The sequence below is a fragment of the Rattus norvegicus genome, chromosome 3 (genome assembly GCF_036323735.1).
Source record: "Rattus norvegicus strain BN/NHsdMcwi chromosome 3, GRCr8, whole genome shotgun sequence".
NCBI classification, from domain to species: Eukaryota; Metazoa; Chordata; class Mammalia; order Rodentia; family Muridae; genus Rattus; species Rattus norvegicus.
The window spans coordinates 82,782,550-82,808,528 of NC_086021.1; the positions used below are offsets into that span (position 1 = coordinate 82,782,550).

Consider the following 25,979-nt stretch of genomic DNA (forward strand, 5'->3'; position numbering starts at 1 on the left):
TCAAAGAGCTGAGCATAAAGCCAGACACACGGAACCTGACAGAAGGTAAAGTGGGGACAAACCCTGAACTCACGGGCCCAGGAAAAGACTGAAAAACTGCAAAGCTTCTGTAGGGCAAATGATACCATTATTTGAACAAAGAGGCTGCCTACAGAATGGGAAAGGGTTTTTACTGACTATACATCTGATACAGGTCTAAGGTCCAAAATTTATAAAGAACTTAAAAAACACACTAGAAATCAAGAAAACGACCTAATTAAAAAAATGGGATGCAGACCTAGATAACGAATTCTCAGAAGAGGACATTCAAGTGGCTGAGAAACACTTGAAGAATTGTGCAGCATCGTTAGCCCATCAGGAAAATGCGAATCAGAACAACTTTGAGATGTCATCTTACCCCTGTCAGCATGGCTATGGTCAATAAAACAAATGACAGGTCATGCTGGTAGGATGTGGGCCAGGGAACACTCATGCGTGGCTGGTGGGAGTGCAACTTGGACGGCCACTATGGAAACCAGTGTGGCAGTTCCTCAGGAAGATGGGTACCTCAAGATCCAGCAGTACCATCCCTGGGTATACATGCCCAAAGGTCGCTTCATCCTACTGTAAAGATGTGAGCTTGTTGTGTTCATAGCTGTCCTATTCACAATAGCCAGAAATCGGAAATAGCATAGATGTGTCTCAACAGAAGGATGAATAAAGAAAATGGAGTATTATTGAAACAATACTGGAGTAGCTATGAAATCATAAAATTCTCAGGTAAATGGATGGAACTAGTAAAAAATCATCCTGAGTGAGGTAACCCAGACTCAGGAAGGCTAATATGGTCTGTATTTGCTTATATGTGGATATTAGCTGTTAATTCAATGCTAATCAAGCAACGGTCCATTTAACCACAGAGGTTAGGTACAGAGCAAGGGACCTTGGGTGAGGGACAGATAGATCTCCCCAGGAAGGGGAAATAGTATACATAATTAGGATGGATATAGGTATTGGGACTGGAATGGAAATACCAAGTGGAGGGGGGGGGAGAAAGACAAAGACAAAGGAGGGAACATATAAAGAGACAGCTAAAATTAAGGGCCATTTGATGAGTAGAATGAAAATCTAATATAGTAAAATAAATACATACATGAAGGAGATCTAAGTAAAGCTGCAAGTAAAAACTGGGGATACAGTGATCCAATTGTTTATTGTCACCCAATGAAGCCTCTAGTACTGGGATGGGTCACAACCAATTGAGTTGTTGGCCAAAGGGGTCCAGTGTGGACCCCTAAACAACCCAGACTCTTGCCAAGACTATAGGTTGCTCGCCACAAAGTAACAGCAAGGCTGCACTGTTGGACACAACACGTACACAACTCACTGAACACAGAGAGACTGAGCTGTTGTCTCCATAGGGCCACCATACCCATGTGCTAGTGTCTTGGTACAGGAACACTGCATGCTACCAAATGAGAAATGTCAACAACCCAGTCACAGACCCTTCATCTAGAACAGTGTCCTGCCTGTCAAGATATGCTAGTGGAACGGTGGCTCAGAGTCTGTGGGAGTAACCAACCAATAGCTGAGGCCCATTCCGCAAGCTGGAATCTGTGTCTAATGCTCCTTGAGTGACCAAGTGCCTTAGTATAGATAGGACAGGGACCTTGGGAAGAACTCAATGCTACTGTTATAGAACCAAAGCGAAACAACGCAAAAATGGCAATAAAATGTCTCCTAATGATATTCTGCAGGACTCATAGTTCAGTGCCTTTCTCAGCCATCATCGGAGACGCCTCCTCCTCCAGCAGGTGGGACCTAACGCAGAGACCTACAGCCAGACATTAGACATGCAGAGAGTGGGAGACCTTAGAACTCTCAGCCCCGAAGGGGATGTCAACATCAAATGCCCCCAACTCAGGGCTCACGGAGCCCAGCAGAAGAGGAGATGGCGAGAGTGTCCTTTGCATGATATTATATCTTCCACTTCAGTGTTTGGATGGATTCCTGAGTGAGCAAATCATGGGTCTCTGGTTCTTGTGCCTTCTCGAGCTCCTTTCTGCTTATTTTATCTAATGTCCACATGTTTTATCTTATTATATTTTACTCTCTTACCCTATTTTATTATCATCCCATAGAAAACTGTTTGTTTGCTAATGAGAGGCAGAAAGCATTGATCTAGATGGGGTGGGGAGGAACTGGGAGGAGTAGAGGAGGGGAAACTAATCAGAATATATTATGTAAGAAAAAAATCTATTTTAGTAAGAGAAAAAAGAATATGCATTAGTGAACGCAAATTAATGAAAATTTCTATTGTGGACAAGAGCTCAACAAATAGGAAAAATATTACACGCAGGGAACATTATATATATTCATTCTTCATCTTTTACATGGAAGCTTTTTCTTTGGTTTGCTACTGATGCTCTAATCTTTTAATTAGCTCTCCTGTTTCCTAACAGAGTGGAGAGGCTTGGTAAGGTCACCCCTGTTGTGGAAGCTTCTCTCATCTGTAAGGAGAAAGGCCTATGTTTTCACTTGGTTTCCCTGCCTTGTACTATCTTCTCCTTCCCATAACTCCAACTACTTTCTTTCTGATGAAGTCCTGAGCGTGCCAGGTTCCAGGTCCTTCTCTGAATTGGCTCACCCCTGGGACTTTACATCTTCTCTTTGATGGATGGAGATCATGTGAAATGGCCCCCTTGGCTTCTTCTCTCCCATCCCAGCCTACCCAAACCAGTGTTCGTTCTGTATCTGTTATCTGTTAACAGAAGTGATCTGTTATCACTTCTGGATTGACTTCCCTAGACAGCCTTCTGCTTTGGATGACTAAGTCCTCCCACGATTATTTCCCTAATCATATCTACAGTGGTCCACTCTACGTCCTTCTCGGGGGGCTGTTCTTCTGCCTGGCCTTAGCTAAGGCATGGCATGCTTTAGGGTGGGTCACCTTTCTTTCATCCTCTTGGGCAGTATACACTAGTGACTCCTCTTCCAGATGGACCCAGATTCCTAAATTCACAGGTCACCTCCTTCTTCATGGTTCAAGGCCCTTTCCTTGCGTCTATGTTTAGAAGTTTCACGGATCTTCAAACTCAACATCGCTGATACTCAGTGGACGGAGATACCCACTGAGGAGTCATTCCAAGGAGTCCTCTTGTCGTCATCTCAATCCTGTGTCAGCTAGGACCACTGTGTTCTCTCCCCATCGGACTTTCAGTATTTAATAACTAAGGTTTATGATTCTATCTCTTCAGCATCTTTCCCATCGGCTTCTTCACCTTTCATCCAGCTAGCATCCTCCAGCATCTTCTTTTTTTTTTTATATATTTTTTTTTATTAACTTGAGTATTTCTTATATACATTTCAAGTGTTATTCCCTTTCCCGGTATCCGGGCAAACATCCCCCTCCCCCCTCCCCTTCCTTATGGGTGTTCCCCTCCCAACCCTCCCCCCATTGCCGCCCTCCCCCCACCAGTCTAGTTCACTGGGGGTTCAGTCTTAGCAGGACCCAGGGCTTCCCCTTCTACTGGTGCTCTTACTAGGATATGCATTGCTACCTATGAGGTCAGAGTCCAGGGTCAGTCCATGTATAGTCTTTGGGTAGGGGCTTAGTCCCTGGAAGCTCTGGTTGCTTGGCATTGTTGTACATATGGAGTCTCGAGCCCCTTCAAGCTCTTCCAGTTCTTTCTCTGATTCCTTCATCGGGGGTCCTATTCTCAGTTCAGTGGTTTGCTGCTGGCATTCGCCTCTGTATTTGCTGTATTCTGGCTGTGTCTCTTAGGAGCGATCTACATCCGGCTCCTGTCGGTCTGCACTTCTTTGCTTCATCCATCTTGTCTAATTGGGTGGCTATATATGTATGGGCCACATGTGGGGCAGACTCTGAATGGGTGTTCCTTCAGTCTCTGTTTTAATCTTTGCCTCTCTCTTCCCTGCCAAGGGTATTCTTGTTCCCCTTTTAAAGAAGGAGTGAAACATTCACATTTTGATCATCCGTCTTGAGTTTCATTTGCTCTAGGCATCTAGGGTAATTCAAGCATTTGGGCTAATAGCCACTTATCAATGAGTGCATACCATGTATGTCTTTCTGTGATTGGGTTAGCTCACTCAGGATGATGTTTTCCAGTTCCAACCATTTGCCTACGAATTTCATAAAGTCGTTGTTTTTGATAGCAGAGTAATATTCCATTGTGTAGATGTACCACATTTTCTGTATCCATTCCTCTGTTGAAGGGCATCTGGGTTCTTTCCAGCTTCTGGCTATTATAAATAAGGCTGCAATGAACATAGTGGAGCACGTGTCTTTTTTATATGTTGGGGCATCTTTTGGGTATATGCCCAAGAGAGGTATAGCTGGATCCTCAGGCAGTTCAATGTCCAATTTTCTGAGGATTCTCCAGACTGATTTCCAGAATGGTTGTACCAGTTTGCAATCCCACCAACAATGGAGGAGTGTTCCTCTTCCTCCACATCCTCGCCAGCATCTGTTGTCCCCTGAGTTTTTGATCTTAGCCATTCTCACTGGTGTGAGGTGAAATCTCAGGGTTGTTTTGATTTGCATTTCCCTTATGACTAAAGATGTTGAACATTTCTTTAGGTGTTTCTCAGCCATTCGGCATTCCTCAGCTGTGAATTCTTTGTTTAGCTCTGAACCCCATTTTTTAATAGGGTTATTTGTTTCCCTGCGGTCTAACTTCTTGAGTTCTTTGTATATTTTGGATATAAGGCCTCTATCTGTTGTAGGATTGGTAAAGATCTTTTCCCAATCTGTTGGTTGCCGTTTTGTCCTAACCACCATGTCCTTTGCCTTACAGAAGATTTGTAGTTTTATGAGATCCCATTTGTCGATTCTTGATCTTAGAGCGTAAGCCATTGGTGTTTTGTTTAGGAAATTTTTTCCAGTGCCCATGTGTTCCAGATGCTTCCCTAGTTTTTCTTCTATTACTTTGAGTGTGTCTGGTTTGATGTGGAGGTCCTTGATCCACTTGGACTTAAGCTTTGTACAGGGTGATAAGCATGGATCGATCTGCATTCTTCTACATGTTGACCTCCAGTTGAACCAGCACCATTTGCTGAAAATGCTATCTTTTTTCCATTGGATGGTTTTGGCTCCTTTGTCAAAAATCAAGTGACCATAGGTGTGTGGGTTCATTTCTGGGTCTTCAATTCTATTCCATTGGTCTATCTGTCTGTCTCTGTACCAATACCATGCAGTTTTTATCACTATTGCTCTGTAATACTGCTTGAGTTCAGGGATAGTGATTCCCCCTGAAGTCCTTTTATTGTTGAGGATAGCTTTAGCTATCCTGGGTTTTTTGTTATTCCAGATGAATTTGCAAATTGTTCTGTCTAACTCTTTGAAGAATTGGATTGGTATTTTGATGGGGATTGCATTGAATCTGTAGATTGCTTTTGGTAAAATGGCCATTTTTACTATATTAATCCTGCCAATCCATGAGCATGGGAGATCTTTCCATATTCTGAGGTCTTCTTCAATTTCCTTCTTCAGTGTCTTGTAGTTCTTATTGTACAGATCTTTTACTTGCTTTGTTAAAGTCACACCGAGGTACTTTATATTATTTGGGTCTATTATGAAGGGTGTCGTTTCCCTAATTTCTTTCTCGGCTTGTTTCTCTTTTGTGTAGAGGAAGGCTACTGATTTATTTGAGTTAATTTTATACCCAGCCACTTTGCTGAAGTTGTTTATCAGCTTTAGTAGTTCTCTGGTGGAACTTTTGGGATCACTTAGATACACTATCATATCATCTGCAAACAGTGATATTTTGACTTCTTCTTTTCCGATCTGTATCCCCTTGACCTCCTTTTGTTGTCTGATTGCTCTGGCTAGAACTTCAAGAACTATATTGAATAAGTAGGGAGAGAGTGGGCAGCCTTGTCTAGTCCCTGATTTTAGTCCTCCAGCATCTTCTGCCTGCTGCTCACCTCACTCCCTCTCTCTGTGAACCACCATTAGAAGCCATCTCTGCTGATTTTGCTGCTTAGGCTTCAGAATCACATCTTCTCCCCTACTGAGCTTTCCTGATCCTCTTCACGAAATTATTCTATTATCTCAGAATCATTTATTTGCGCCCACAAATTGTCAAGATAGAAATTCTTGAGTCCTGGGAACATCTTAACCCATCTTTATGCAAAGTGTGGAGAAAACATCCACGGGCAATGATTCTACTAAGCTACAGGTACCTCATTCTAGACAGTGCTACAGGAGTAGAAATTTTAAAGGTTTCAGTGCTAAACACTGAATTGTAGTGAGACATAGGAAGAAAAAAATGTATTTCTTGATTATGACAAATTCTTATACAACTCCTGCCAATATTTCATGTAATATTTAGGGTTCATTAGTAAGTCATTAGTTATATGTATGCATGTGGATGTGTATGTATGTGCACGTGAGTGTGCTGAAAGAAGTCAGAGGCGTGGGATCCTCTGGAGCTGGAGTTGGAGGTGGCTGTGAGCTGCCTGGCTTGAATTCTAGGAACTGAACTCTGGTTCTGCAGAAGGACAGTAAGTGCTCTTAACGGCCAAATCGTCTCTCGAGCCTCCATATCTACAACACTTAATCCCAGTTCAAGTTGAAGCCTTTCTCCTAGCAGTGCATCTCTTAGAGGTATATTAGGATAGAGTTATAAAAACAACAGAAACGCATTTGTGGCAGGTTTGATGTCTGAATGTTTGATAAAATGAACGAATCGGAGTATCTCATTACGTCGTGTTAGCAACACTGCACAGCCCACACACAGATGAACAATGCAGACGGTTGACAGAGCTGAAGGTCTGGCTGTAGGTGCCCTGCCAGAAGCACACATGGGGAAAAGCCAAAGACCAGCAAGGCGCTCTCCGCAAGTCAGCTTGTCTCCTGTTCTCTGTCAATGTGTTTCCTTTCATTCTGTCCTTGGTGGTTGCGGTGATGGAATCTACAGCTTTGACGTTCCCGGTAAAAGCGAGTCCACTGGAAAACTACACCGAACAGGAGAATGCTAGGATTTGGCAGGAAACCCTAGTAAGTAAACTCTCCTGCGCTCATGAAGGAAAACTGACAAGTTCACGGATGGCAGGTTCACCTCTGCTTTGTTGTTGTGGTTTGTTTGTTTGCTTTTGCTGTTCTTGTTTTTCTAGTATCTTTAACCTTGTTACACTCCCTGCACTCTGGCGAAATTTCCCACTTATGGAACTATTTGTGTTCTGCCTGGAGACTCATTAGAGAGTCATGCCTAGCAACTCTCTCTTCAGGGATGTTCTATGCTGCCAATATTAACTTGCACCATACTACTGTTACTTGCATTTTCAACAATTATGTGGCCCATTTATTCACACAATAATATTCTGAAGAAATTCTAAGGACTAGGTATTGTGCCATTATTTGATATCCTATACCTTTGGGTATCACCGTTGAAGGGCATAATGGAGGCTTTGTTATCTTAGGGACATTACCACGCATGCCTTACTGAAGCCCCCAGTGCACATAGCTTTAGACCTGGTGGCCCAGTCTGACTCAGCAGGTGGGTCTTCTTGTCGCCCATTTAGATCTTCCCAAGCAGATGCCTTAGATTGAATCTAGTTCAAGTGTCCCTGAAGTTCACCCGGCACAGTGTAGTGTAGGGCAGCTTGTCTCACATCTACTAGCTGGCTAATTGCTGTACTCGTCACAGGACTTCCTGTTGGGCAATAATCTGATGTCAGTTCCACACTTGGGAATGGACTTCTGAACACCCTGTGGACCTGGGCCCTGAAAGTCTTTTCCATATACAGCAGATACAGAAAACAAGGTAGAGTTCTTCAGTCTTCAGCCCAGAAATACCAAGTGGCCATGGAAAAACAGAGGAATTTCTCAGGTTATACAAACAGCACGGCCATCTGAAGCTGTCAGGCCCTGGATGTGTAATGCCACGTCTCTAGCTAAATTCCAGAAACCCTGCATCTTCAAGCATGGCTGATCACTGTGACGCTTACTAATTCCTAATTAGCTATGTTTATGCCTCATTTTCATATGGTGGCCTTTAGACTAACTCAGAAAGCAGGTAAACATCATCTAAGTTAAAGTGCTTCTCTGCTGAATCAGACGTGCATGTCCTTTAAGAAAAAGAAAGCCAATTTAAAGTCATTTAGGACTCATGAAAGTGGAGTGACTAATTCTGTGAATTCAAACTCGGCCCGGTGCTATTTTGGCATCTGGGACCTCTGTACCAGGCTAAGGTCCTGACTTAGGAGGCTACTCTCATTTTCATTTCAAAGCCTCTGTCAATCAGGTTCTGGTCACCAGGGCTTGCCTTGCATGGGGTCGGTGGTTCAGTAAAATGTCAGACATTTCCCTCCTTCCCCAACACCATGCCATGGGCTGCCTTTGTCCCTTCTAACACTATCCCTTGTTCCCTTGCAAAAGCAGCCAGTCTCCTTGCTAAACACTCAGATAAAACAGAGGCATGACCAAATACCTCTGTGCAGAAGGCTGGCAGCCCTGACTTGCTATCAATGAACTGGTGCCAATATTCGTGAACTTGTCAGTTTTCCTGAGTGAGCACAAAAGAAAGATGATTTGCTCCAGTTTGAATCTAATGAAAAGCTTTCTCCTATTTTGTATAGTTTTCCAGCCATTTGACTCATACAATAGAGAAATCATGTTTCAACTTCTTTAGGTTGAAAAATTGCCCCTTTTCTGATTTGTCACCCAGAGATGTGAAACAGTTATTTTTGAGGCACCTTTTATTGAAAACAGAATAAGTCACTCACGTCATTCAAATCAAGACTCTCGGGGTGCAGGGATTCAAAGCTGGGAATAAGATTTAAAAAAAAAAAAGAAACAAACCTAATTTCCGAGATAGAATGAGGAACAGGGTCTCTTTTTTGGCTAAGTATATGGCCCCATTTTAGAGAACACAATCTTAGATTCACAAAGCCGAGAGGGGTGGGGGGGGCCTCAAATTTAGGTCCACCATTCTCCTCCCTAGGTACCAGCTCAGCAAAGGGGGAGGCTTTGATGCTCCAGGCAGGAGGAGGAGCTCACAGCGGAAGGAAAGGTCAGTCTGAGAGCCCTGGAGGACACTGTCTCTTTCTTCACCTAGTCAGAGGCAGAAATTACTGCTGGGAAACAAGCGTACAGCCTCAGGCTGCCCCCAGCACACAGGTACCTGGCTGGCCCACAGGCTTTATACATGTAACTAGGCACCGTCTGTTCTAAGGCTAGATATTCCAGGGTCAAGACATTTAGGCAGCATGGGGAGGCTAGGGATCTTTAAGAATCCTTGCTAAACACCCATCATACTCTCCTAGTTCTGGTCTGACTTTTGTCTCTAAATTCAATCTGTGGCTTTATGAAGTTGTCAAAGCTAGCTTGATATTTAAGACCTGTAGGTGCTGGGGAGCATAGGCTGACCTTGGGAAGTCACTTTCAATTTAAAAGGCCGAATCCCCAGAGGAATTTGTTTTGGGTTGCTTATCCTGCCTGGTCTCAGGAATTGCTTCAGCCCTGATCCTGTGTCTGATAGGAGACATCTGGAAGGTAGTGAAACAGTTTTAAAAGGTGGGGCCTGGTTGGAGGTTTCTAGATCCCTGGGGTGTGGGCTCCTTTCAAGCAGATAACAGGACACCTGTCCCTTCCTCTTCTATTTTGCTTCCTTGCAATGAGGTAGTTTTGCTCTGGCAAGGAGCTCCAGGCTGTGGTGTATTGCCTTGTCACAGGCCCAAAAGTGACTGGGTCAAATGACCATAGACTAAAGCCTCCAAAGCTAGAGTCCCAATCAACCTTCCCCTGTCAGACATTGTTGTTTCAACTCTGGTCTGTGCTTAAATGGAGGCCAAAGTGAACGTTGAAGGCAGAACTGAGCAAGAGACAGATAGGGCCCTCCATGGCCGTCTGTTAACCTCACAATGAGAACACAGAAACACAGAGGAACGCTTCCTTCCTATCCTGTCTGTCTCTGTCACACATACTTTTCATCTAGACTTAAGGACACATTTTTTATGGCATATGACAAGAGAGAGGAAAAAAAATGTTCCATTTCTGTCAAATCAAACATGGGTTTTTAACCTGAGCTCTGTGGGCCCCAAGGCACCTAAAATTTAAGGCATACATACTCTGGCTACAAACATTTATCTTCATTTTCATTTATCTCTCAGTAAAGTTTAGCATTTTCTTCAGTTCAAACAAACGTGACAGACTCGGGAGTGCCTTTATCTCTGCCACCTGTGGATGTCAAATGGTCTTAGGGGACATTAGCACTGTCACAGAATACTTGGACAAGATGCGGGTTCACCATCACTTTAAATTCAGGTAGATGTTGGACCTACAGCTAGAGCACATGTGGAATGTTATTGCTGTATTTGGATAACAACAACTGATGGCTACATTTGTGTCATAAATGTACTTCAAAGCATGTAGCCTAACCACAGGCTCGGTCAGTTGGCCAAAGGAATCTATGACACAGAATGGCTAGGCATCGTGTCTCTGTGTATTGTTTCATTCTGCCTGTTTTCTGTCCGCACTCCTCCTTCCCGCCATTGTTTAAGCAGTGTCCCGTCTTCCTTTCTTGCCTGTATTTTCACTGTCTTAAATATTTAACTGGGAAAGCGTTCACATGTTAAGTTCTGTGATGTACAGTCAGACAAATAAGTATGCACCTTCATGAATAAAACAAAATCACCAGTGCCTGCCACAATGCCGAATATGGAATGCATGTATGTGTATGTGCGTCTGTGATATTATTTTGTATTATTTTAATTTAAAATATTCTCTAACTTTTAAATGCCCATTACTCATTATTTTCATGTAACTACTTTTATTTACTTTTAAGATGCATAATACACTTTATTTAAATAATTTCCTTGGTACTTGTTTGCATTTTACAGTAATACAGATAAATGTGCGCCTGCAGGAATAATGCTTTATCATTCCTACTTTGAGCTTATAATTGTCTCCTAGGTGTAGAATCTAGAAGGAAGAATTCACTGATCTAATAGAATGAGCCTTTTTTTTTTTTTTTTTACGGTCCTTTAATGAGTCTGTCAAGTTCACTTCAGAATGAGCTGATCCAGCTAGACTGGCTTGGCAGCAAGCCTCAGAGGTATGCCTGCCTCCCTGCCTCCCCTGTGCTGGGATCGCAGCAGACATGTGCCACTGCTCTTGGACGTTTATATGGGAATGGGGATCTACATGTAGGTGCTCATGCTTGATAAAATGTGCTTGGTAAGTGCGTTACTGACTGAGTCACCTCCTGGCATGGCGTCTCTCAATTTTAAACACCGTAAATACTCGGAGCATGATGAGTCTGTGAAGTATAGTTCTTAGGAAAAACATCTTTGTAAGCATGCATGCATACATGTATATGTGTGTGTATGGGAGGAGGGCTTGTTCATGTATGTAGGCATATGTGTGCAGAACTTGAGAACTGATCCTCAAGGGAACTGTCGCCTTTTTTTTTTCCTTCGAGACAGGATCTCTCACTGGTCTAAAATTCGCCAAGTGGGCCAGGCTGGCTGGTCGGTGAACCCTAGAGATGGAACTGTCTCCACATCTGCGGCAGGGGAATTACAACTATATGCTGGAGTGACCCACATTTTTTATGTGGGCTCTCAGCATAGAACTAAGGTATTCATGCTTGTGAGACAAGCACTTCATCAACTTAGCTGTCCCCCAGCCTCATATTTTTAACTACGTTTTTTGGGTTAGACAAAGGATTGAGTATAGTTCTGGCTGAAATTCAAAAATGTAGGACAGTTAATCTCCATGCCCAGGTTCTACGTCTATAATTTCAACCACCTACAGATCAGAAATATTCAGGTGAGAATGATGTCTGCATTGCACATGTATAGATATTTGTTTACAATCATTCTCTAGAGACAATAGAACAACTTTTCTATAGCATTGACACTCTAGTGAATGTCATGAATGTTCTGTGGTGATTTAAAGTATCAGAGAGGCTCTATGTAGGGTCTGTGCAAACACTTTGCTGTTTTGTGTAATTAATTTGAACATCTGCATATTTTAGCATACTTTGGGGATCCTGGATCTACTCCCTCATGAACACTAAGGGAACGACTGTACACCAATACATTTTGATACTGAGTAAGATTGTTTGTTAACAGAGAATTAGTAACAATGATACATTAGAAACTTTAACTTGCTATTATTTTAATAGCCATTTTGCTAGTTAAGTGGGCAAAATTCTAAAATTCAGACAGAAATTCAAGTAATCTAAAACCAAGAATAAAATAATCTCTTGTGAGAGGAAATTGTATTTATGTCATTTCACATTCAAAAGGGAAAAATGAGGTTAAGTCATTAAAAGCCCAGAAGAAATACCCAGCTAAATGCCATGGGCCAAGAAAGTTTCATAAAGAGCTGAAAATTAAACCTATGAGATGACACAATTCTTACCAATCGACACAAATGCCACCTGGGACTTGCCAGGACAGGTGCATGCTTCTCCTTAGCTCACCATGACTTCTAAATCCTTGATCTCAATGGCCAAGACTGGTTCCAGCCTCAGCCATACTGCTCAACATCCAACACCTAAATTCCTCTCTAACTAGTGCAGGCATGTTGAGTTGTCCCTGAGTTCACCACCACAGTCACACACAGAATAGTCTGTCAGCCTCAGGCCTGGCCTCCTTCATACTCGCTGGGGGAAATGTAAGAACTGACTAGTGTTCTTGCTGCCTTTCCCACCCCTAGGGCAAGACTGTGGTCTTCCACCATTAAATTTTCCTTAATAGTATTCCTATGACACAAGCTACCTAAGAGACTGACTGTCATGTGCGGAATGGGGGGAAGGACAGAAGGCACGATGGACAAAGCACATAGGTCAGTGCTAGGCTCGATGGAGAAATGCTTCTGCCATCACATAAAAGTGTGAGGGAGACCACAGAGGGGTTTCTCGCTGATTTGAAATGTCGCACAGGGTACTGGGCTCATTAAGCCACAAAGTCCAGGAATAAAATCCTATGCACGTAATTACTCTGAGAGGATAAACAAGCCCACAAAGGGGATTTGCCTGAGCTGCCGCATGCCCGTGTGGGAGGAAGCAACGGTGGAGTCAGGGACAGGGCCTTGGATATCTGTGAGCAAACGGTTGCTTTTTATGGCTACCATTTCCTGAGCGCCTGTTACCTGGTAGGCACTTCACTGAGCACCTAGCAGTTTTTAGCTCATTAACCCTGACTATCTTAGGAGGTAGGCATTAACCCGTCCATTTTATAGGTGAAAAAAAACCAGAGAGCATGGCTTGGTCAAGTTATATCAAGTCAGAGAGAGGTGGAACTAATGGGTTGACTTTCACTATGTTATGGAGGCAATGCTGGTGACTGGCACCCAGAAATCACACCTTGATTAACATTTCAGTGTGCAAATCCACTTAGAACATGAACTTGCTACCTCGACCAGGCTGATTCATAGAGATCTATCGGCCTCGGTCTCCCCAGTGCAAGGATTGGAGGCAAACCAAACCAAACCAAACCAAACCAAACCAAGCCAAACCAACAACAAAACCAGCTGTAAAGTAGGCTGGGAGGAGGAGCATTGCATCTTTTGAGATAAAGGAATTCAATAGTACCCCTTAGTAGAAAAATCCACAGACAACTTTTTAAAAGCCATTCAGTGGCAGAGTCCTCAAAGCTTTTCCAAAGGCTAGAGCAGCATAGGAGAACATCTGAGAGATGATGGTCTGGGTAACATATAACCTTAAACCTACCCTCAACCTGAAGACATCCTCTGAGGTTCTTCTCCCTGTCTCTATACTTCACATTCCAGTGTCTATCAGAAGACTTACAGCCCGTAAGGAGAACAGTATACATAAAACACTCAGCACAATGTGGGCACAGAATCCTCCCTAGTCATATGCTAATTATCATTAATATGGCTATGTCTTGGCCCACTCTTCTGGTACTATGACAAAATACCACGAACTAAGCACTGTAAGTTTATTTCTCTAATTTTGGAGACTGTGAAATCTAGAATCAAGTCATTTAAAAATCTGGTGTCTCAGGAGGGCCCATTTTCTATAAGGCACTGCTATCTGGTGAAGGCCTTTGTGCCCTGTCAGCTGAAACTGAATTCATTATGAGTTTTGGAGGGGACCTTCAAACTACAGCATTCCACCTCTGGTTCCCCAAAACCTCATACCCTCACATGCAAAATGCATCCATCCCATTCGACTTGTGTCAGAAACCTTAGCTTATACCGGACTCAGAAGCCCAAAGCCCAGAGTCTCATCCAAATCAGATGAGTGCAATAGAAGGCCAGACAGTGCTAAAACCGGTCTCACATATGTGTCTTAGCTCTGCCTGAGGCCAATTCCCTGAAGCTCCGGGTCTGTGGAATCTAAATGAGTTATTTCCAAAATGTAACAGTGGGACAGGTCTGCACAGAGGAAAGAGGCAAGGGGAGAGAGTCAGGGCTTTGCTTGCCGCACTGCAGCTCGCACAGGTTTGTGCTCTCTCAGGCTGGCATACAGGAACTGTGCAATTTGGATATCCTGAGCCGACCCTCTGTCGTCTACTAGGAGCTCCCTGCAGTATCCCTGACCCCACAGTTCCTCTGGGCAGTGTTGCAGTGGTAAAAAGCTCTGCCTCAGCCCCTCTGAAGTCAAACATCCTTAGGACTCTGTAGGAAATCATGACCCTAAATTAATGTCCTTAGACTCTGCTTAGAGACCAAAACTAGCCTCATTGGACATTGCCAAGGCTGACCCTGCCACTCTCCGGATGAGGAGGATCCAGCTACATCTGGGCCTACTTGAGCAAGGCTGAGGATAAGGAATCTACTTTTGAATTTTCCCAGAAAGAGAAAAAAAAAACACACATATTTGATTTTTGTGTGTTACTAGATAATGTTATTAGGATTGGCCCCAGAGTGTTAAAAACTGTCTCACATATGTGCCTGGCACACAGAATATAAAATGCTTACCGAGTAAGCTCTATGTGAGCAGCCACCCTTGTCAGAAAAATATGCCACAACAAGAGAATTTTTCCTGAAGCAAATAAAGAGGAATGCCATTAAAATATAAATAATAACCTTTGTTGAAGTCTCAAGGGCATTTGTGGCTATACAAAATTATTCAGTGTACGTACAAAGTCTTTTACATCCCGGTTGCTTTCCAATGCAAAAATGTTGTGAATAAAGGTAGTTAAGAGAGGACTACAAGTTGGAATAGAAAGGACTGAAGATGGGGAAGTTTGTGAAGGTGATGGGCTCAGTGAAGCATAGCCCACAGTTTATGGGGTGGGAGTGCTGTTTACAACACGTCCCCAGCAAATCATGTTAACCGGTCAATCCTATGTCAGGTCCACTTCCCCCTCCCGGAAGCAACAACGGCAGCTTTTAAAAGCAGAAGGCATGGCGGCAAAAACTCAGCATCCTTTTCCTTGAAGCCACTGCAAATGGTCAGATGCCTCAGAAGTTAGCTCCGAGTGGAGACAAACGTCTCAAGCGCCGTTGGCTTCACCTGGCAGGTGGCTCCTGTCATGCGCAGTGTTTATGAACAGAGATAGAAGCTGTTTCAGTTTTGAAATGTCCTCTGAAAGTCTTCATGATATATGAACATTTCATGAATATATGAGCTTTAGTATAACGGTCTGTTCTCCTCAGACAGATGGGGCTCATTTATGTCCTACACGATTGTACCCCAGAATTTCAGGCTTAAGATGTTTGTCATAAACACAGTTAATCTATTATTTTATGAGCGTCACTAAATCTTGGCTTCCTGGATTTGAATAGATGTATACCAGATTTATGGTGGCACTTGTCGGCAAGAAACGATCATTTCCCTCTATCTGACAGCGCAAGGTCCTGTTGCTGGATACAGACGGGGGAAGGCACACTCAGGAAGGCCTTGCTGGTTAACAGATGGAGTGCAGTGGCAGTCAGTGGAAAACTTGGCTCCATTTATCACAACACATAAAGACTACTAAACACACGGGGACCCATAAAAAGGAGGAGCCTTTGCCAGAAGCACTCTTTGACAAAACTGAAGTTGTTCCTTCATGAGGCGACCCGGGCAAACATAAGCAACTGAATGACAAGCCTTCCTGGGCACGTTCACTGACCTGTGTGTGAGGTGATAACAGCTCTCGGTTCACACCTAAGGAGTGGCCCCCACCCAAAACTATCACATGCTGACAACCAAGACAGCTCAGATGAGCTACCCTGAGGTGCTCTGCCCTGAGATCTCCATTGCCATCTCATAGTCTCCAAAGGTCATGGGCGTGCAGCAAACCAAAGAGTCCCCATGTCCCCACTGCCAGTGTCTTCAATGGAATGTTTTAACAAGAGCTTGAAGATGAACAAATGTAGCCTTTGGGAGGCAGGGAAAGGTTTATGCTGTACTGCAGAGTCCTTTCCAAGCGTGGCCTCATCTCAGTCAGCATTGTCTGTCTCTAGACATGAAGAGTCTTACAGTTGTCAAGCTGGGCTTTAAGAACAGTTCTCATGTGCCATTTAAGTGAGTTGAGTGGTTTTGTTCAAATTTCTCCTTAAGTTAAAAAAAAAAAAGCATCACCTCCAAAATAAAGCTTCCTCCTATTCCAGTTAAACACTGCAGGTAACAGCCTTACAAGAATTCTCGGAGCATTAATAAAGCACTGTATGACGTCCCTCACACAGGTAATGGCCACTGTAAAGCAGTTTAATTCTAATTCTGGGAAGCAGTTCTTCGGTGGTACCCAGTTTGTCTCCTGGTACTCTCTCATGTGTGCAGGGGCTTAGAAGTGACTGGGATCAGAATGAGTGTGGGACAAGGAGCCGGGGCTCCCAGTTATTCCCGACTCTGCTGGGATCTGAGTCAGGCAGCTTTACTGAGGACGCTTGGCCTTTTCAATCCCAGCTTCCTCACGGTCACCATATTCTTGGAAGCAACCAGAAGGTGATGGCTATACACTGTTTATATCTCTAATTTTCACTTTTAAAATGTTGCCAGAGTGGAAAATCTTCCTAGTCATTGCTGTACCGCTGCACTGGACAAAAATACACACACTGTGTTAACTATGGTGCAGAGCAGTGGCTCTCAACCTACCTGATGCTGCCACCCTTTAATACAGTTCCTCATGGTGTGAGCATAAAATTAATTTGTTGCTATTTCATAACTGTAATAATAATTTTGGTACTGTTATGAATCATAATGTAAACATCTGATATCCAGGGTGGTGTCAGGCAACCCCTGCGAAAGGGTTGTCTGATCCCCGAAAGGGGTTGAGAATGACTGTTGGTGAGGATGATCAACTGCGTGGAAATCCTGCTTGTAACATGACTGAAGAAGAGGTATATACTATGTTAGCCCTACGTAGGGTTCCTGAAGGACCCACACGAAAACACCTGTGTGCTTGCCTCTTGTAAACCAAGCATTTTACAATGCTCCCGTGACTGTATTTCCTGCAGAACATTCCAGACCCTTTGTTTTTTGCTCTTAACTGCATTCGCACATTGGCCGGACAGTTGAAATCATTCCTTAGGCCTTCCTTTGAGAGCAACCACTCAAAAGCCTGCTTATTTAAAGTCGCTTTAATATACTTTAAATCCAGAATATTTTTCTCCACTGTGCTAATAGTTGGCTAATTTTTTTTAAAGGCCTAACAGAAAGCCTAGGATTATGGAATGTGGCCGGCTGCACTGGTCTGTTATTGGTAAGCACTAAGGTTTCCTTCGAAGGCCCTGTGAATTTGAACCTGTTTCAGTGTCACAAAAGAGCCTTGGCGTGGTCTTGGGGCAGATCACCACAGGAATGGGCAGTATCTCATGGTGTCACAGCACTTGGACTCCAGGGAGAGCTCTGGGTGCAGGGTCTGGCCTGTCTGTTTCAGCTGTCTTCCTGAAGCGGGCTAATGCTTGCTGTGTTCTGACCCTAATTCTCCCCAACTACATTCCTCCTCCCTTCTCACTGTGATTCCAACGCCCACTGAAGCACCAGCAAAAGTTGGGGCAGATCCTGGGAGACCAGAAAGCTATCTGTCCGCATTTCACGTTTAATTCTACCTCAATTTCTAAGGATCGAGTGGGGCAGCTATTCTTACTCAACTTTCTTAGCCTTTAAAAAATCATGCAGTTGGAAGTTCCTATAAAAGAGACACTGGCTATTTGTAGTTTAAACCCATTTTGTTTACTGACCCGAGAGAAAGCCCCAGAGAGCTTGCCATGTCATCCTGACATTTTCATATCTGTTGGCTCTATTATGACGGATCTCTCTGTATTGTACAGACCCAGATTCAACATGAGCCAAATTAGAACTCCAAATATAACACAAAGGACAGAAATGGTTGTACCAAGTGTCAGAGTAGCAGGTAGAAAGGCTCACCAGAGCCCTGCAAGACTGTAGGTATGCATCATAGAACAGACTGTGTGCACATGTGGAGGATCACGGAGCAGTCTTCGTGAGCCTCCATGTTCCTCAGCAGATACTTCAAATCCGTACGTCACGTTCAGTGCTGTCCAGTGAACCCCTGAATGCTGCTCTCCCTCAATGCCTGGTTCTTTCTCTCCCTTCACAGTTTGCTTTCCTTTAACAAGTGTCTATGGTTCAGTTGATACCAAGAGACTGGAAGTTGGATTGGTAAACTCTATACATACAGTCTTTGCCTGCAAGCCAGCACCTCAGGCGTCAGGTGGGTGACTTACTTCTCATCCAAAACCCCAGACATCACAGACACTGCCTAAAAGCAGCTCACAGGAACTCTATCAAGAAAAAAAGACCACTGCTGGGGAGTTTCAGTCTCGTGGGATTTGACAGTCACCTGTGGCGTCCCTGTCTGTGACTCCGTTTTGGCTGGCTCTTTAGAGGCAGTGTGGTCTGACAGAAGGCCTTTCCGTCAGCTAAGGATCCCAAGTCACCGTTGCTCTTCCTGTTCTTTTGCTCACCCTGTTCTGCCTAGGCCAATCACATAGGACTTGCTTTTGTGTGTTCTGTTTTTCCCAAACAGGACTTTGAGTAAACGAGAGTTACTGACTAGAATTTGTAATAACGACAAAAACCAGTTCAAGGGCTTAGAAATAATGGTTATTATCGGCCATCCGTTGGGTTATTTAGACCAGACCCTCCAGTTGGGTAGAGCTTCTAACTTTCTCATTTGGAAATTCTATAAAACACAAAGGAATTCTTATTCAGAAACTAGCTAAACTAGGTAAAGGGGACAAAGGAAGGCACATCCAACAGGCACAACCCGGTTATGTTAAAGAGGCCATCCTCCATTGATGTTGGTGTTACATTAACCCTCATAGACACAGCGCATTGCACCTACACCGACACTCACACAAAGCACGGGTAATCTAATCAGTGCATCTGCAAATATACGTGCTTTGAGTAAGATGTCACAGTAAGTGAGGTGGTCCCAGATACAAACATTTTTCCCATTCCTGCCACAGATCTGGAGAATCTCACGGCGAGGGACTTAAATGCTGAGACACAACAGGTACTATGGGAGGGCACCCGACGCTGTGACAGGGGAAGCCGAGATTGCACTGCAGGATTAAAGACCACCTCGCATATGCCTTGGAAATGCCCTCGTTTAGATTTCTGTTTTCATCTCTCCACGCGCATCCACCTGGGTTTTTTCCTGAACCTTAGCCTTCTTTCTTTGTTAGCATCACTGGTATCCTTGACCCTAGACAGTTCCAACAGCTCACCAGGCAAACACAGCTGCCCAGGAGGTCTCTTTGTTTCATGAACATCAGTCCTCGATGAATGCTAACATTCAGACGTTGGAAGAAAGACCTTGACTTGCTGCAATTTATTTCAACAGTCTTCCCCGGGCACCTGGTAGGCACGAGAGGCTGTGATTATAACCTAGCCTCTTCCATTTGCATTTTCTGTGTCCTCAGAGCTCTGTCCTTGATTCAGTCTCCTCTGGTCTTTGGCTCTCTCTATTTCACGTTCTGTTCATTACTTTCCTTACTGTCCTTAGAGCAAACACAATTCCCAGGTGGGCCTGGGGCTTCTGAACCCTGAGCACTTTCGGCCTCCATGTTGGAGTATTTATAGAACCCACTGACTATCTGATTAGCTCAAGACACAAAATAAATGGAAGGAATGGGGTGACACTAACCTCCATTGTTTTTCTTCTTACTTGCAAGTCCTGCTGGAGGTAAAGACCACAATTCAGGTAATAAAGCCCCCGACAGAGTACTGTTTCATAAAGGCAACAATATTCTGTGGAAAATGAATGTTGGCAGGGGATGGTGGATTTTGCTCTTCCAAACGCAGGGCAACTGCTATAATTTCAAGTGCACCACAAGCTGTAATGCCAATCATGATATTGTACACATGGAAATGGTGTTTGGTGCCTATACTAACAACTGCTTTAGACACAGGTTAAATATTACACTTTATGTTTTGTCTAAACAGGGGCTTTGTTCTTTGCAAGGTTAGAAGAGCTGTGTAACAATCCAGTACTTATCATGTTTCTCTGATAAGGCAATTTGGTGACCCTAGCACAAAGAATCATTATTAACACTAAATCTGGTAGCTTAATTATAGACTTCTATGCTTTTGAAGCCAGCATCCACAGGACTTAAGCAATGTTTCCTCTGTACATAGTTTTTCATTTGAAGAGGCTTCCTGCACTCTCCTCTTACGGTAATAGATTTGCCCATCTCCAACGGCCCCAGGCAGTCATGGGTAAGCATTCTTCAGCTTCCTCTTCAAGTGCTGCAGGGATTTTGACAATCAGGAGAGAATCTGGAGTGTGTATTTCCTACAACAGTGCAGTCCCTAACGCCAGAGTCAAACATACAGAAAGGGACACGTCCTCTTAATGCCCTTTAACAGACACCGTTCCTCAGCTAGCCACTAAAACAGGATGACAAATCCATTATGGGTCCCGAGGGCAGCTGTGAGAAGGGAGCCCATCAACATCCAATTTCATAGCATCCACACTGAAAGAGACAGAGAATTTTGTTTCCCAGTGAAAGAACTCACTCAGATCTTACGGGTTCCGTATTAAAGATTTTCTTATGAGGATCCTCCACCAACAGCACATTTGTAATTTTATATTAAGGCTTTCTGTTAGGCAGTTCATAGCTCTGTAAATAATTCCTTTAAATTATCTGGGCCTATTTGTAATTCAGGGGAGAGTGTTGTAAAGGTGTTAGAAAGTCAGAATCTGTTTCTTCTGAGCTTATTTTCATATCCACGAGTGTCATTCTCTCAGAAAACATCACTCCTAACTCTTCACTGAGATTAGAGGATACAAAAAATATATATTATTAACAAGTATAAGAATCTCTTCTCTTAAAAACCTGTAACACAAACCAGACATAAAAGAAATAGAAAAGAATAGCATTGCTTTATACCCATTACTTGATTTTTGCCTGAACATGTGACCAACAGTCTTTGTTGATTTTATACATATATACTTATATATACACACATATATTTAAATATATATATATAGTATAACATGGAATGGCAACATATCAAATGTTTACATCCTATGCTCACACATGTTGCTTCCTGTGAGGGAAACATATCATATTACAAAACTAAACCATGGAGAGTAACATGCAACATTCAAGGAGGAGGGAAACAGGGTTGGGGAGGGGAGGGGGGACACAACAATGCCAAAGAACAAAAAGTGCCATTGACCTGATTTGTCAGAGCTGTCGCCTGTGCCTGGCCTGACGGAGCAGCTGGGATTAGCCTTTGCGCTGTCCTTGGAAGGAACCATTTTGGGTTTGTTTTTCGTTGCCTCTAGAGCTTTGACCTTCTTGGCATGTTTACTTCCTGTGTAGTGGGCCTCGGCCTGGCTCTACGAAGGAGAACAAATCAGGTTCATCGTTTTGCTACAAACACCAGGAAGGATGAGCATGCAGGGAAATACAATCAGTCATAGGCACCACAGACATCACAGGTCAGGGCGTGGCTGCAGCCCCAGCATCCATCTATGAGGAGGTTTCAACATATCAAACCTTGCCGGGTAGCAGAGAGCCCGTGCTGTTGAAAACCTAGAAGTCACACGAGCGGACCACAGGATCAGGACAACAGCAGGAGGGAGGTGAGACGGGTCAGCGGTGCCCTCTCACCTCGGCTCACGCCAGGGACGATTGCTTTCTCACCATCTGGCTGGCAGCATCTGTGCTAGGTGTCCTATTCACCCTGTAGACGTGGACTTCCACAACCACCGCCACTCATTAGATGAAGCCTGTCTGCTCTGTCCCTAGCTCCCTGTGGTCTCTGAGATCAACTAGGGTGACAAAGCAATGTGTCGATAAACGCTGTTGAACGCAGATGGCACTAGGTTTTGGAGACATCTACATGAACTTAGTATGCCACCGTGGGTGATCCCAGTTCCAATTATAGCTCATGCCACAAGGGAGTTAAGGACCATCCTTGATCTCAGATGTGGTTCTCACATCAAAGCAGTTAGCATCCAGTTCTCCTACATAAAGGGTGTGCAGCACTGTGACGTCAACGCTAGATCAAAGGAGGGAGAAAGTGAGACAAGAGACAACACCAAATTACAATCAACCTGGAAGACATTTAGTTAACTTATTGACATCTGGGAAGTTACCGTCCATCCAAACAAGAGCTTTTTGACATCTTGACTTACTATACATGCTGGGAAAAATAACTGTGTAAATTCATTTGACTTTACTCTGAACAGACTGAAAAATAAAAGTGTGCATGTAACAAAACCGAAACAAGACACAGTGGGTGCACTGCCTTAGTGATAAGGTGACTGTCGCGGTAAAACTAATAAAGCGCACGACCGGTTCCCTCGAGTTCCCACTCCGCTCGAGTCCGAGAGCTCTAGCTGTTTCTCTGACAGCCGCTTTCACACGCTGTCCCCTTGGCGGGTTGTTATCACTCCTGGCACACATCGTGTTCCTCGGGCCGTGCTTTCGTGGCCCACGCTAGCCCCAAGCATTCTATAGCCTAGCATGGCTTCCTGTCACGGACTCCGTTCTCACTCCCAACAACCCAGTGAAATCATGACTCAACAAATTGTAACCCAACAACCAGATTTATGTGTTAAATAATCAATGAACTATACATTCACACAATTAACTTACAATCAATTGATGGGGATATAAACCACCCCACCTAGATAAGATAAATTGACCTATAGAAATCCATCCCTTAAAAAATATTCATAACAACCTGTATCTATGTAGAGATGCATGGCGAGGCTTGCTTACGTCTGCCTCCATGTTGCTTCCCCTTTCTGCTCCTCCCTTTCCTTCTAAAACCTCTGTTCCCACCTCCCTTTCTTCTCATCCAGCGACAGACCTCGTTTTATCTTGTGTCTGCCTTCACCTGCATAAGGACATCAGGTAACACACATGGGAAGTTTTATGCAACAAGATGGAGTTTTATCAGAGGATTTTTAACCTAATTATTCTTCTTATCCGTTTCCTTTAGAATCTGAGTGTGTCTAAAGATGGTCACGGTCAGCAAGGTAGGGTCAGGTCATACCCTACTTTGTTGAGGTAAGGTGTGATGCACATCCAGTCATGAGGAAATGGGCAGATGTCGCAAAGCATGTTATGGGCCAAGCCAAGCCAAAGCAAAAGGGACCGGAGGGGAGTCTTCTCGAGGAGATGTCCTAAAGTTGGCAGCCTTTGGCTGAAGAGCTGAAGGGGGAGTTACACATGAATTGGTAAAGGGAAATGTACTTTGGGTGGGAGGGTTTGGCCTAGGAAAAGCATTAGTGCTGGAATGTCAGAGGCCTGGGCATGGCTGAAGAGGGGCTTACACAGACCACTTGACAGACTCTCTACCATAGGACGCCAATGGGAGCCAGGTGAGGGAGCGGCTTATCGCTGGGATGCAATTCTCCAGCAAATGCATGATTCCTCAGGGTCCAAGTGGAAAGCCTTTCTACCTCAGCTGTTGTTTACTTATTGACTGTGAAGGAGAAACGGACAATGAATAAGGAAGCATCAAAAACAGGGGATTGGGATTGGGGATTTAGCTCAGTGGTAGAGCGCTTGCCTAGGAAGCGCAAGGGCCTGGGTTCGGTCCCCAGCTCCGAAAAAAAAAGAACCAAAAAAAAAAACAACAAAAAAAAAACAAAAAACAAACAAACAAACAAAAAAAAACCCAGGGGATTATTGGGGGTAAGATCATGAGTGAGGAGTATGACAAAAATGTTCCTGTTATAAACAGAGTAACTCAAGTTCCTGGGCGTTAGTCATGTCAGTCCTGAGTCCTAGGCGTCAATGGATCCAGTCAGTTTGCTGTTCAACCCTCAATATAGAGTGTTTCCCAAATACTACATTTGCTTAAGCCATCTCAGGCTGTGGAGTGTGTGTATATGTGTGTATGTGTGTGTATATATATGTATGTGTGTGTGCATGTGTCTGTGTAGTGTGTATGTATGTGGTATACATATGTTGTATGTGTGTGGTGTGTGTGTGTGTGTATGTGGTATAGGTATGTTGTATGTGTGTGTGATGTGTGTGTGTATGTGTGTATATGTGTGTGTGGTGTATGTGTGTGTACTGTGTATGTATGTGGTATACATATGTTGTATGTGTGTGATGTGTGTGTGTGTGTGTGTGTGTGTGTGTGTTGAAATGCTTTGCTGACTTCCCAGCTTCTTTTGTTCCAACTCAGAGCACACATGACTTCTCTATCTTGAGCGATTCAGCTCACTCGTTTCCATGGAACTGGTGACGGTAAACATCACTTCAGTGCCCATCACTGTGTACCACCGCGGGGGGGCGGGGGGGGGAAAGCCCTAGTTTTGCTGAATGCATAAGCAATGAGATGAAGGCAGGTGTCCTTGCTGACCTACAGTGGTCTGACTGTGAGGAACAGATGCAATGAGCCGAGCGGCCTACCTGTACCTTTGCAGTACCTCTGTACCCCGCTGGAGTGGGAACTCGGTGCTTTTCAGAGCTCTCTGGCTCAGTAGTGTTTCTCATGTGGACTAGGAATCGGATGTGAAAACATACATTGCCTTGGGAGAGTGTAATCTGGGGTTGGCTTACTTTACGTTACGGCTAACAGTACGTTGGTGTCGTCCCCTGTGTGCAGCCTTCGCCACCCAGGGCCTTGCTGAGTGTAGTTCTACTTCCTCAGGATCTTCTCACAACTATCATTTTAGCTCTTCCTTGACTTATCTCGCTCTTACTCAGAATGCTCACAGACTTCTCATATTCTTTGTCGAAGTTAAAGGAAAATCCAAGGAAAAGGGAAATGCATTATTAGACCTTCGTGTATTAGCCAGGGGAGGGGACACCGAGCATACCTGTCTGCTTCTGACTAGCTGCCAACTTGTTGCAGCTCACACTTATCTTCTGAGATATCTCAGCTGGGGGACTGCCTTGATCAGTGGGCCTGCAGACATATCCATGGGGCATTTTCTTTATAGATAATTGATTTAGGAGGCCCAGCTCACTGTGGGCAGAAACACCCTAGGCGGGAGTCCTAGGTTATATAAGAAAGATATCTGAATAGAAGCTAGGGAGTGAGTTTTTTATTGGTTTCTGCTCTCGTCCCTTCCCCAATCTTATATGATGACCTGAGTGTGTGACCTGAAATAACCCCTTTCTTCCTCTAAGTTGCTCTTGGTTATAGACCTTATCACAGCAACAGATATCATTCTAGAACAATAGTAACAAACTAGAAAAATAAATGCAGATTTAAAGACGGGAGAGTGGAATTAATGATGATGACTAATGTCCCTGAGCACTGTTCCAGGCTGAGCATGAAGCTCACTGGAGCCTGTCGGTATCCTGTGATAGGAGGCGCTGTCAGCCAGTGTCTTGCAAATAAGAAACTATGTATAAAAGTAGGTAACTTATCGACAGTCACAGAGGACACATAGGAAGGCATTTAGTAGATATCAAGTGCTTAGATGTACATCTCCACTTAATTATATAAGCCCTGCATATACTCCTATGTTGGCCCTAAGTTTACATTGTAATTGTTAGAACTGGAAAGCTTCAAAGGCACCACACTACTTTAAATAACACAGGAAGGGATTAGACCTTAATGTCACTGAAATTTCTACAAATAGGAAATAGCTACATGATTTTGGGCAAAGGGTAAAACATTAGG

At 43.9% G+C, this 25,979-nt stretch overlaps 1 protein-coding gene across 17 annotated transcripts in view; it reads right to left on the reverse strand.

Annotated features, from left to right (window-relative positions):
- Window positions 1-25,979, reverse strand: part of Zfp385b (zinc finger protein 385B) — a 378,470-nt gene that overhangs the window by 20,163 nt on the left and 332,328 nt on the right. For all 17 annotated transcript variants that reach the window (NM_001107736.2, XM_017591701.3, XM_017591702.3 and 14 more), the window contains one exon: window positions 21,558-21,720. In NM_001107736.2, coding sequence (NP_001101206.1) covers window positions 21,558-21,720 — 163 coding nt within the window. The remainder of the gene's footprint in view (window positions 1-21,557; window positions 21,721-25,979) is intronic.